The sequence below is a fragment of the Dama dama genome, chromosome 9 (assembly GCF_033118175.1).
Source record: "Dama dama isolate Ldn47 chromosome 9, ASM3311817v1, whole genome shotgun sequence".
In the NCBI taxonomy this organism is placed as follows: Eukaryota; Metazoa; Chordata; class Mammalia; order Artiodactyla; family Cervidae; genus Dama; species Dama dama.
Window position 1 is genome coordinate 42,559,799 of NC_083689.1, and position 11,649 is coordinate 42,571,447.

General features: G+C 37.6%; 1 protein-coding gene across 2 annotated transcripts in view; it reads right to left on the minus strand.

Moving 5' to 3' along the window:
* Positions 1 to 11,153, minus strand: part of ZFP62 (ZFP62 zinc finger protein) — a 54,837-nt gene extending 43,684 nt beyond the window's left edge. Inside the window, exon 1 of one of the 2 annotated variants that reach the window (XM_061151098.1) lies at positions 10,730 to 11,153. In XM_061151098.1, the coding sequence (XP_061007081.1) occupies positions 10,730 to 10,798 (69 nt within the window). In that variant the 5' untranslated portion in view covers positions 10,799 to 11,153. Of the gene's footprint in view, positions 1 to 10,725 lie in introns of both variants that reach the window. The other variant, XM_061151099.1, reaches the window with a different exon arrangement.
* Positions 11,154 to 11,649: the final 496 nt, after the last annotated feature.

Consider the following 11,649-nt stretch of genomic DNA (forward strand, 5'->3'; position numbering starts at 1 on the left):
GAAATATTTGTATCATGTGTTTGTCATTTAAAATTACATTTATATTCAAAACATGAAGCAGACCCCAGAAGTTATAAAATATTGATATACTTATCTAGATTAACTTTTACAGCCATGAAAAGGAACAAAATTGGGTCATTTGTTGAGATATGGATGAACCTAGGGACTGTCATATGGAGTGAAGTAAGTCAAAGAGAAAAACAAATATCTTATATTAACACATATATGTGGAATCTAGAAAAATTATACAGATGAACCTATCAGCAACACAGAAGTAGAGACATAGACATAAGGAAAAAATGTATGGATACAAAGAGGGGAAAGGAAGAATGGGATGAATTGGGAGGGTGGGATTGACATGTATATACTGCTATGCATGGAATACATAACTACTGAGAACCTGTTCCTGCAGGGAACTGTACTCTATGCTCTGTAGTGACCTAGGCGGGAGGGAAACCCAGAAGGCAAGGGGTAGTGTTCAGCACTCAGTCGTGTCTGACTCTTGCAACCCCATAGACTGTAACTGGCCAGGCTCCTCTGTCCATGGGATTCTCCAGACAAGAATACTGGTGTGGGTTGCCATTCCCTTCTCCAAGGGAGGGGATGTGTGTACACATATGACTGATTCACTTTTCTATACAACAGAGACTAGCACAATATTGTGAAGCAATTATACCCCAATAAATAAAAGATAGAAAAGACCAAGCCAGATGAAAAACAAAAATTTTTTTTACATCTCTAAGATGTCATACATAAAGTTAAAGCACAAACAATGGGTAAAATAATATCAAAAATATCTAAAGAACACCTCCAAACCAATAAGAAAAGGTAAACAATCCAATATAAATGAGATGCAATACAGCAGACAGCTCACAGACCTGAAATACAGTAGAACATAAACATGAACTAGAGATTTAAAAAGGTACACTAAAATAAATGTAGCAAAATGCAAGAGATTTATGACTTCAGTATTTATTAAAAGAGTGCACAGAGGTGGACCCCATTTCACCTTGCTGCTAAAAGTGCCAATTGGGATAACATTTTTGGCGTGTAGTCAGCAAAACCTTAACTACATGTTTCCTGTTATCCAGAAATCCCCTTCTGTTCTAAGGGGAATGTTACACATATGCACAGAACACATTCAGGACAGCTTTTGTGTGTCTGTTTGTGTGTGAGAGCATGAATTTCTGCCCTTCAGAAGCCAAGACAGACAAGATCGAAAAGGTCACAGATCAGCAAGAGTGGGGTGATGTGAAGCATCTCCCTTGCAGGCTTGAGAGCCAAGTCTGAACAGAGATACTGTGTCTATGACCAGCCCCCAACCTCAGCCGGGGCAGATTCTCAGAAGTACACCCAGGATATAGAGTGTGCACCTTCCCAGGCATGTTGTGTCATGGAAACTCTGCCTCCTTATTAGGCAGAGTCACACATTCTGTGCTTCAGTCTGGATTGTGCAATGAGGGGCTTGGGCGAAGTGATCTCTAAGATATTCTATACCCTACGTACTGTGGAGGAACTTACTTCTCTTTCTAGTCTCTTCGTTCCCTCCATTTTTCCCTCCTGATGTCTGCTCAGGAGTTGGTGTGTTGTCCCAGCTGTGGTTGTTGAGGACAGAGGCCTGCATGCAGAGGAAAGGGCTGGCCACCCCAAACCACCATCAGCTTCCCTCCCTCCCAGCCAGCTTCTTCCCTCCTCCCACACAATACTGGACAAATATTTTAGAAGTCAACAGAGAAGGTCAGCTCTGAATGATATTCCCCCTTTCTCCCACCTCAGGCAGTTACTCAAACCAACTTGATTCTTAGTTTCACACTTGGGAAGGGACCACCATCTTCCCTCTTGCGCCCTGTTCAGGGAACAGACCTGCTCAATTCTAGCTGAGGATTTGTGTCCTTACCAGGTTCCAGACATGATGATGTAAGTGTGCAGATGAGTGATGTGAATGTTCTTTTCAAAAGGTCTTCATAATGACACTGTCAATCATACTTATATGTTTAGAAATTAAACCTGAAATGATAAAGAGGAAGACAGAAAGGCCTCCTAAAAGGATGTTGAATATTTGAGAGAATTTTCCTGGCAGTGTTCTCCAGATGATCCCATTTTATCCTGCCTCCACTGAGGATGGACTGGGGCTCATCATGTCAGTGACGAGCACACAGTGCTGATAAGACCAGGCCAATGGGTCCCTGCTCCTTGAGGGCCAGGGTCAGGGCACTTTCAGGAAAGCTATTGCTAGAGTAATAACTTGTCAAAGTATGTATTTTTTAAATTAAAACATGAGTCATTCAAATATGAAATGAACACATTAAGAATTTTATTTGACTCATAATTAATCAATAATATGGCAAAAGTTGGTCCAAAGACCATTTGAGGAGTTGGATATTTCAAGCCAGCTTAATATAGGAATGTTTGGATAAGATTTTTTTTTTTTTTTTTTGGCCATGCTCTGTGGCTTGTGGGATCTTAATTACCTGACCAGGGATTGAACCCGTGCCCCCTGCATTGAAAGCATAGTGTCTTAACCACTGGGCCACCAAGGAAGTCCCTAGAATGTTGGGATAAGATTACTGGCTTATATGCAACAGTGATTAATGTCTCACAGGGCAATAAGCTGCATGTTTGAGATTATTTTTCTTTTATACTTGACAGAAATTATTTGCAGTTTTACTAGACAAAAATCTATAAGTTAAACATGCAAGTTCACTGAGTCTGAGAGCTTCAAGCAATAATAAACAGCAGTTTATTATTGTAGAAATAAAGTATATATGCTCCAATCCATAATGAATCCTTGGTTGCACAAGTGTCTCCATATGACCCTGAAAGGATATGTTGCCACCTTTTATTCCTTATTTAGAAATTTTAAATATTTTAAAAAATGGTTTCCATCTAATATAACAAACAGATACTATTGGTATGTCCAAGGAGCCAGGAGAGAGTTTGGATGACACAGTGGAATCCACCCCATGCTGGGGAAGGAAGCACTGGTTTGATGCCCATGAGTGTGGAGCATCCTTAAATAACAGCCTAATGACTTTTTTTCTATTAAAATCTCTTTATGTAACTCAATCTCTGTCAAATCCTATTTAAAAAAGGATTTGACAGGCTGCTTTAAAAAACATAATTGAGGCACACGGGTCAAATCCTGCCCTCTTTTCCCTTTATGTGAGCCCTTTATGTGTTCTCAACAGGGCCTGCATTAGTTGATGGCTTCTTTACAACCAATTCTTACTCTCCGTGATTCTGCTCATTATAAGAGGACGTTGGCTAATTCTTTACTAGAAAGGGATTCCTTTGCGGCTGAAGTGTCCAATAAGGATGCCTTTGGACCACACTCCTAAAGTCACTCCAGAAATGCCTGTTGACCTTGGAGATTTCATGGTGGTTGAGTGTTGGGGTCCTTTAATGGACCAGAACCTTGTGGTACGGAGTCGACGATAAGAAAGTGAGAGAGAGAAAGAGAGAGAGAGAGAAAGAGAGAGACAAAAAAGACCCGGGGACCTAAGCTCTGGTGGAGCAAAGGTGCTTTAATGATTTTTCTATGAGTATATATAGGCTGCAGTACAAGAAACTTCTTTCGGGAATGATAGAGATCAGAAAACCAAATGTACAGCAACCGTTACCAAGGGAACAAGGGGTAACGTTAGTCACAAGGTCAGGAGACAATCTATATCTCAAGTAAGGGGAAGGAGATTAAGCTGTTTTGTCCTAAGGAGAATGTTTACTAAAGGACACTCATGCTTGCCTCACACAATGACCTCAGTCCCTGGGAGCAGCGTGCTGTTCCGCTTGAAGAGGGACAAAGGACTCATGAGAGACAGCACGTAGGAATCCTCCCATCAAACATTCCCTGACAATTCCCCCTTATTTATTTATAATATTTGTAAGAAGAGTTCTGACCATCAGAGTTTGTTTAGTTTTGACAATCTTTGCATGAAGGCAACAGTAGACAACAAATATAATTGTTAAGACAATCACCAAAATTATAGTTCTAGACCCAATGCTATGAGTAAGGCTTTGAAACCATCTATGTGGGTCTAGCCCAGATAATTGATTAGCCAATTGTATAGCTAAAGTTCCCATACTAGTGGAAGAGGGCAGATTATTAGAAAAGGTTTTACATATTTCTTTTTGTAATAATTGTACATTCAGAGAGGTATTATCATGTATGTTTTGTAAATGAAACTTGATTTGTTCCCAGTTGTAGGCACTGTTATTAAAATGAACAGGAGTAACACAAAATTGAGTAGAATTCCAGTCACATTTTAGCATCACCTGTTTTTGTACATCTGTTAATTGACCTCCAACCCATTCGATGGCTGTTTTCAGTTCCTGTATTTCTTTTTGAATATCCTCATCTATTTGAGACTGAGTGGCCCACATAGTATGAGCATTTTTAGTCCAATTTTGGATAAAATTATGTGTTTGAATTGAGGTTTGTAAAGTAACACTAGTGATGACAGCAATGGTGCAAATAGTTATTAATCCTATAATGCCAAAAATCAGCCATCCAATGAATCGTTTCCATCGCTAGAGCAATTTAGTAAGCAACCGGGAAGCAAGTCCAGCCATGGGACCTTCTTCCCAGGGCCATTGGAGATTTATTGGTAACCATAGACTACGTCAAGATCAAAGAATTAAAAGAGAATCATATCTTAAGGAAATAGAGGAGTTAAGACAAGTATATAATCTGCAATTTATGCAGGTTACAAAATGTATAGTCTTATTGAATTGTCAATTTTTTATAGCTACAACAAAAGGAAGTGGAACATAGGCTTGTATAAAATATGATTGATTATAGTGAAAGAAATAATTGCTACAGCTATGATTGGTCCCCGTGGAATGTCTGGTCCAAGTCCCAAGTTCTTCGGTGTATGCAGCAAGTTTTCAGATGTCCCATTGTTTAGGCCCAATCTGTTTATCAAGGGTGATTCTAGGATTAAGCGGGGGCCATTCCATCATCAAGCTAGCCAAGAAGTCCTCTGTCATGGTAATGTTCCATTGCAGTATTAGTAACCTTCCATGTTACTTGAGTAATATAATCATACATAGTATTGTTAATATCATCTGAGCAGTTCAATAACCACATACTATGGGGTCCCCAATTGATAATTGTATGATTAGCTATAAACATTAATTTTCCTGGTTTGGCCTGACATTTGTCCCAGTGAACAGGAATATATTTAAAGTTCTTATTAGTAAACCCTTGGCATGTTGTTCTTTGTTCTTTCCCTAATTCTAAACATGGTTTACTGACAAAGAAAGGGCAGTAAATAATCCAAGTAGTGTCCGAAAATCCTTTTCTGGAGGCAGGATGAAAGCCCAAGTTTGTCGACTAAAGTTTATACATAATTCTGCTGGGCCCATACAGAAAGGAAGGACTTCATAACCTAGAACGATATTAATTAGTTTTTCTTTTTCTTCAGGATGAGAGGGCCCCTCCAAGTTCTAAGGAGGAGGCATATGTGTTGACTCATTAGTGGATATGATTGGTTCTATATCTGTCCATTTTACAACCTACAATAAAAAAGGGGGGTTAGGTATATAAGCCCAGTAAGTGTGATCAATCAAGTCAGCCTGAGCGGGGGAAGCAAAAGCAAGCAAAGCAAGCATAGCGAAGAAAAATATTTTTAGGATTCTGAGGCATTCCCTGTTGAGAAATCAGGTTTTCAGTTTAATTAGTAAGGGTTTTTATCTGTCCCCAAGTAGTGAGATCATAAGGTTGATGACGTCGAGTGCGGCGTTTTTTGGAAATTTTTAATGTTGCCATGGCTTATATTGGAATTCTTTCTTCCTGGGTTTTTTGCTGCTTCATCTCTAGTCTGAATGATGGGGGCCCCCTTAGGTTGAATCTTCTGAAGAGGAAGTCATGTGAGCTTGTTGGATCCATCTGGAGAAATAGAAGCATATCCTTTCCCTGTAAGATTAGTTTCTTAGATTTCTATTGATTAGTTAACCCATCTTGATATCAAATGGGCAAAGGAAAGGAAGTGTCCTATAATGTTTCAAAACTTCTTTTTTTGTTTGTTTGTTTTTTGCTTTTGTCAAAACATCTCTTTGTGGTAAGTTTAAAAACTTTAAAACAAATAAGGCTATATTAACAACAGTTATAAAAAGAGAGGAAAGCGATAACGATGAAAACATTCTTAGGAAATATTTCAGTCTAAAAGAAAAAAAATCATTCAGAAATCTGTTTGGGACTGGTATTTGGCTGTGGTTTGTGTTATTTGGGGCAAAGCATTAGGAGTAACCATTCAAATATTTTTTCCTAAGTGAAATTATTGAAAAGGTGATGCAGAACAACTTGACAAATGAAATATTGCTCACATCCAAATATATTTGACCTTGTCTTTGAAAAAGAAATGCAGCTTAGCAACTGTTGAATCTCACTGTTCAGTGTGTTAAAGAGGATGATTACACTTCCAAGACAGACCTGAAAAGAGGGCAAACATTCTACGTTTCTGATATTCTTAGGAACAAATAATCTATTTGGGAAATGGTGCCTTTTTTTTTTTTTTTTTCACCCTGTTTTAAGAATCCTACACATTGGGAACAGAAATAGTCACACCAACAATAGTTATAGGCTTAAAGACTACACTACACCAGAATCTAGCAAAGTTTGCTCTGGACAAGGAAGACGAAAGTGTTCCTGTGTATTTTCTCTTATTTAATTTTTTGTTTGCAGTTACAGTGTGTAATGTGTTTGTCCAATCATGTCTTGTGTTTGTGGACTATAAGGAATGTCTGCAATCTGTTTAATAGAGAATGAATGTAAAAATTGTTTGAGCTGCTTAGAAATATAGGCAGAGTCATTGTCTGTTTTTATAGAATTAGGTGTTCTCATTATTGTGAAGTAAGTTGATCGGTGAGTTATAACATGTTGTGTAGTCTTACCTTAGAGAGGTGTTGCCCCTAGAAAAGAAGAATTTGTATTGATCGAGACATGTAAGAAGGAAGAGGAAGAAAGTTCAGGACAATGAGTTACATTAATTTGCCATAAAATTTTCCTTCATTTGTCATAAGCCTTTTAAAAATTCTAGCACTAAATATCTTTAAAAGTTAAAAGGCCAAAACAAAGTATGATAGCATAATAAACAAATCCAATGTTTATTTTAAATAAACATACTATACTTTGTGGTTTTCATTGTGATCCACCCAAGCATTTCAACTGCATTTTCTAATATATTTGCAGTCTGAATGTATCTGCTGACCAAAGTTAATTCTATTAAATATTGTTTTCCCAGAATTTTTCTCTTGTTTCCAATTTGGTTTAATTTGGAGAAAGAACATTTGCTGTAGCTAGAACGACAATGAAAAACTAGTCTAGTAAAGTTTATGTAAATACCACTTTATTCTATAATAAATGTTTCAACAATTAAAAAAATATTTTTGTATTCATCATTTTATTTGCCATTTTTTATATCTTTCTATTAAAAGCATATATTTTACTTTTCTATAGCAACCATGAAATGTCTTGTATGTTAGCATTTTATAGACCGTTGAACATATTTCTCAAATCATATTATATTATATATATATCCATTCATATATAAATATATATTTATATTCATTAACAGCTCAAAATCTCTTCAGCTCTTCTGCAAGAAAAACCCCTTTTAAGAGTAAGCCAATGTTCAACAATTAATGCTTCAAAATCCTACTTTATTTGGAAATGACCCAGCCATTCAACAAACTTCTACTACTTAGTTCAGCACAACTCTAGAAACCTAAGTCACTCCAATCCCAAGAGATGGCTCCAGATTATAGATAATAGATCATTCTATCAAAAATACGATTATTTCTAATAGAGCTTATCTAAAAGTTTTTATCTCATCTATATATTTGTATATATATATATATATATATATAAAGAGTTACCCTTTTGTTGACAAACTTAGTTTACCTTAAACCAAGGCATAATAAAAGTATTATATAATGTTGATGACTCAAGACATGTCCCAATTAGATTAACAAATAATTATATTTAAATCACATTCACATTTAAATAAACATTATACCCAACATTGAATACCCTTCAGTTCATGTAAAGCTGAATCTAAATAGAGCTCATTAACTCCACACTATCTAAAAACAAAGACATACATTGAGACATAGATAATTTTAGATACATAGGCATAGTTCTCCGTTTGAAATTTAAAATATCCTTTTGTTTTATTTATTTATTTTGAGCTCCACCAATTTGTTAATGGCTGGAGTCCTAGATAGAGTGGGCTGTGTATCCCAAGGACATGATAAGAGTTAACTTAAGGTTTTTTCTTAGGCCTATTTTTGTTTCCCAGGCAGAACTGGAGCTCAAAAAAAATTTTTTTAACAAGTTAACCTTTTCCTAACTGCATATGCAAGAAGAACCGGTTTTGCAATTTCAAAAAATATTTTATTTTCATCAGTTTCCTCCGGAGTCTAAAGAATATAATAGCCATTCAGTGTCAAAAATATCATTTTTCTTTTTTGTAGCTATAGTATATTATTAATGATATATGCATGAGGGAATTGTTGTCACATAGGAAGTAAAGCCTTGGCTACAAAATTCTGACAAATACTAGGACTGTTACGGAGACGGCGATGGCACCCTATTTCAGGTCTCTTGCCTGGAGAATCCCAGGGACGGGGGAGCCTGGCGGGCTGCCATCCATGGGGTCGCATGGAGTAGGACACGACCGAAGTGACTTAGCAGCAGCAGCAGCAGGACTGTTAAGCATACCTTGAGGTAACATAGTCTACTGAAATCTTTTATGAGGCCCGATATGATTAGGATAAGGGAGAGAGAAAGTGAATCTCTCCCGGTCTAAAGGGTGTAAAGGTATATTTAAAAAGCAATCTTGTGAATCAGTAATAATAATGTGCCAATTTTGAGGAATAGTAATAGGTGATGGGATCTCTGGTTGCAAAAAAGAGCAAGATTCTTCAATATGTTTCAATTTTAATTGTGTGTTTATAAGTTCTTTAGTAGCTTGTAATTTTTCTTTCATAAGGGGCCATTGCTTTGTCTAAATAGGCTCATAATTTTTCTTAGTTATTTTAATAATTGTTTTGTTTGTTAAATGAGCAGTGGCCCCTAGGAAAAATGTGGAATGTATATCTGAGTTTGCCATTGTATAAGTAAGTCCCTTCCTATTAGATTAAAGGGTACATTTATCACATAAGGTTTTAATGTTGCAGGTTGCCCTTCTGGTCCCTCATATGAGTATATTTGAACACTTTGATAAACTTCTTGTACTTTAGTTTGAGAAATTCTTGTAATTTGGCAGGAGACCTTTTGTACAGGCCAGGATTTGGGCCATAAATGTTTGGAAATAATAGTAATATCAGATCCAGTGTCGAGGAGACCAGAAAATCTTTTACCATTAATTTTGATATTTATATTTGGTCGGGCATACTCAGATACTAATGATGTCTACAAAGACTGTTTTTGATCTGTACTTTCAAACCCATCTGTCCATACATTATTAGAGGAATTAATAGAAATGTAAGGTAAAAGAAGTAATTGAGCAATTTTGTCCCCCTTTTTGAATTGCCATAGAATCTGAGATGACATCAGAATTTGAATCTCTCCTTTATAATCTGAATCAATTATTCCAGGGTGAACAGTAATTCCTTTAGAAGTCAGACTAGATCGGCCAAGCAAAAGACCAAAAGTTTGTGGGGGCAGGGGTCCAAAAGGTCCGGTAGGCACTCTAGTAGGGACTGTTTTGAGGGTAAAGGAAAAAATCATTTAGGGCTGGTATATAGACGGCAGTACTGCCGGATGTTGAGGGTTTGAGGGAAAAGATAGAATTTGTTCCTGTTTGGAGTTTCCTGGAATAGGTTTTCCATCAATATCAAATTTAAATTTACAACTTTTGGCCCAGTGCATTCTTCTACGGCAGCGAGGGCAAATTTTTTGGTATTTTATTGGCCTTCTTAGGGCAGTCCCTTTTTAAATGATTTTTATTTCCACAGTTAAAGCATCCTTCATTTCCCTTTTTAAAGGTAGTAGCCATTGCCTCAATCAGTATTTGCATCTTTTGAGTTTCTGATCCTAGATTGCAATAAGCTTTTAAATAATCAATAATAGTCCTAGTCTCACAAATTGCAGCTATAGCTCTTTGACATCTCTGATTTGCATTCTCATAAGCAAGTAATTTCTCTAGCTGTTCTTTGGTTTCTTCTCCGATTACAGTATGGGAAATAGCAGCTTCTAATCTAGTTTAAAAATTAGCATAACTTTTCATTAGGTTCCAATAAATGAGAGACTTTTGGAGTTGCGACTGTTGGCAGAGGAGAAGCATTTGGAGCAGCCGGGGCAGGGCTAGTAAGAAAATTTTGAGATATTTTGTATTGTTTTAATTGGGCCTTTTGTAAAGTTTAATCATTTAGTTTATATTTATGTAATAAGTGTTCTATCTGTTGCTGAATATTGGAAGGGCTAGAATGTACCTTGAAATGGCAGAATTACAGCTTTAATAAGAGCCCATAGGGGCTAGAGATCAATTGGAATATTTTTTCCTTGTTTGGCTGCTCATTTAACATTTTCTTTGACTTGGAGCCAAATTTCTAAATCAGAACTGCATTTATCAGGAAACTAAGGATTATGTTCAACTACTGTTTGAAGGCAAGCCTCTATTCATTGCCGTGAAGCCAGAAGTCCCTGAAATTTAAACAAATGGTGAAGTAAAGTAGAAAAATAATGGGGCTGGCCAGCCGTTTAACCCATGCCTTAGTACTTACCGACCTCAATAGGTCCCTGAGTCATTCCGCCCGATATTCCACGTATACCAGTGTCCCAGTTCTTTGGCGCCATTTGTTGGGGTCCTTTAATGGACCGGAACCTTGTGGTACGGAGTTGACGATAAGAAAGTGAAAGAGAGAAAGAGAGAAAGAGAAAGAGAGAGAGAGAGACAAAAAAGACCCGGGGACCTAAGCTCTGGTGGAGCAAAGGTGCTTTAATGATTTTTCTATGAGTATATATAGGCTGCAGTACAAGAAACTTCTTTCGGGAATGATAGAGATCAGAAAACCAAATGTACAGCAACCGTTACCAAGGGAACAAGGGGTAACGTTAGTCACAAGGTCAGGAGACAATCTATATCTCAAGTAAGGGGAAGGAGATTAAGCTGTTTTGTCCTAAGGAGAATGTTTACTAAAGGACACTCATGCTTGCCTCACACAATGACCTCAGTCCCTGGGAGCAGCGTGCTGTTCCGCTTGAAGAGGGACAAAGGACTCCTGAGAGACAGCACGTAGGAATCCTCCCGTCAAACATTCCTGACAGTTGAGTAGTGGAAGGGTGTGTGAGGCCCTTGCAACCCTTTGCATCCCCCAGGACCTAGCTTAAAATGAATGCCTGAGCTGGTAGTGTGTTTCTCCTTCTTTCTCAATGCAAGTGTGCACTTCACCATTTGTGTGACAAAAGCACAATGGTGGGCGCCCTGCCAGCTGACAGGCACAGGACTTTCAGTCTAAGTTTCTTGGAAAACAACAAAAGAAGGTATGCAATAGGAGAGCTCAGGGAGCCATGCTATGGGCTGGGGGAAGGTTGCTGAGAAATTAGCAAATCTTTCTGCCTCTGAGCAGTGCAGAGCAAAACCCATCTCCTTTAATGACTGTCTCCCTTTTTGTGATCAGCTCATGCGATTGGCTAGCATCCTTTGT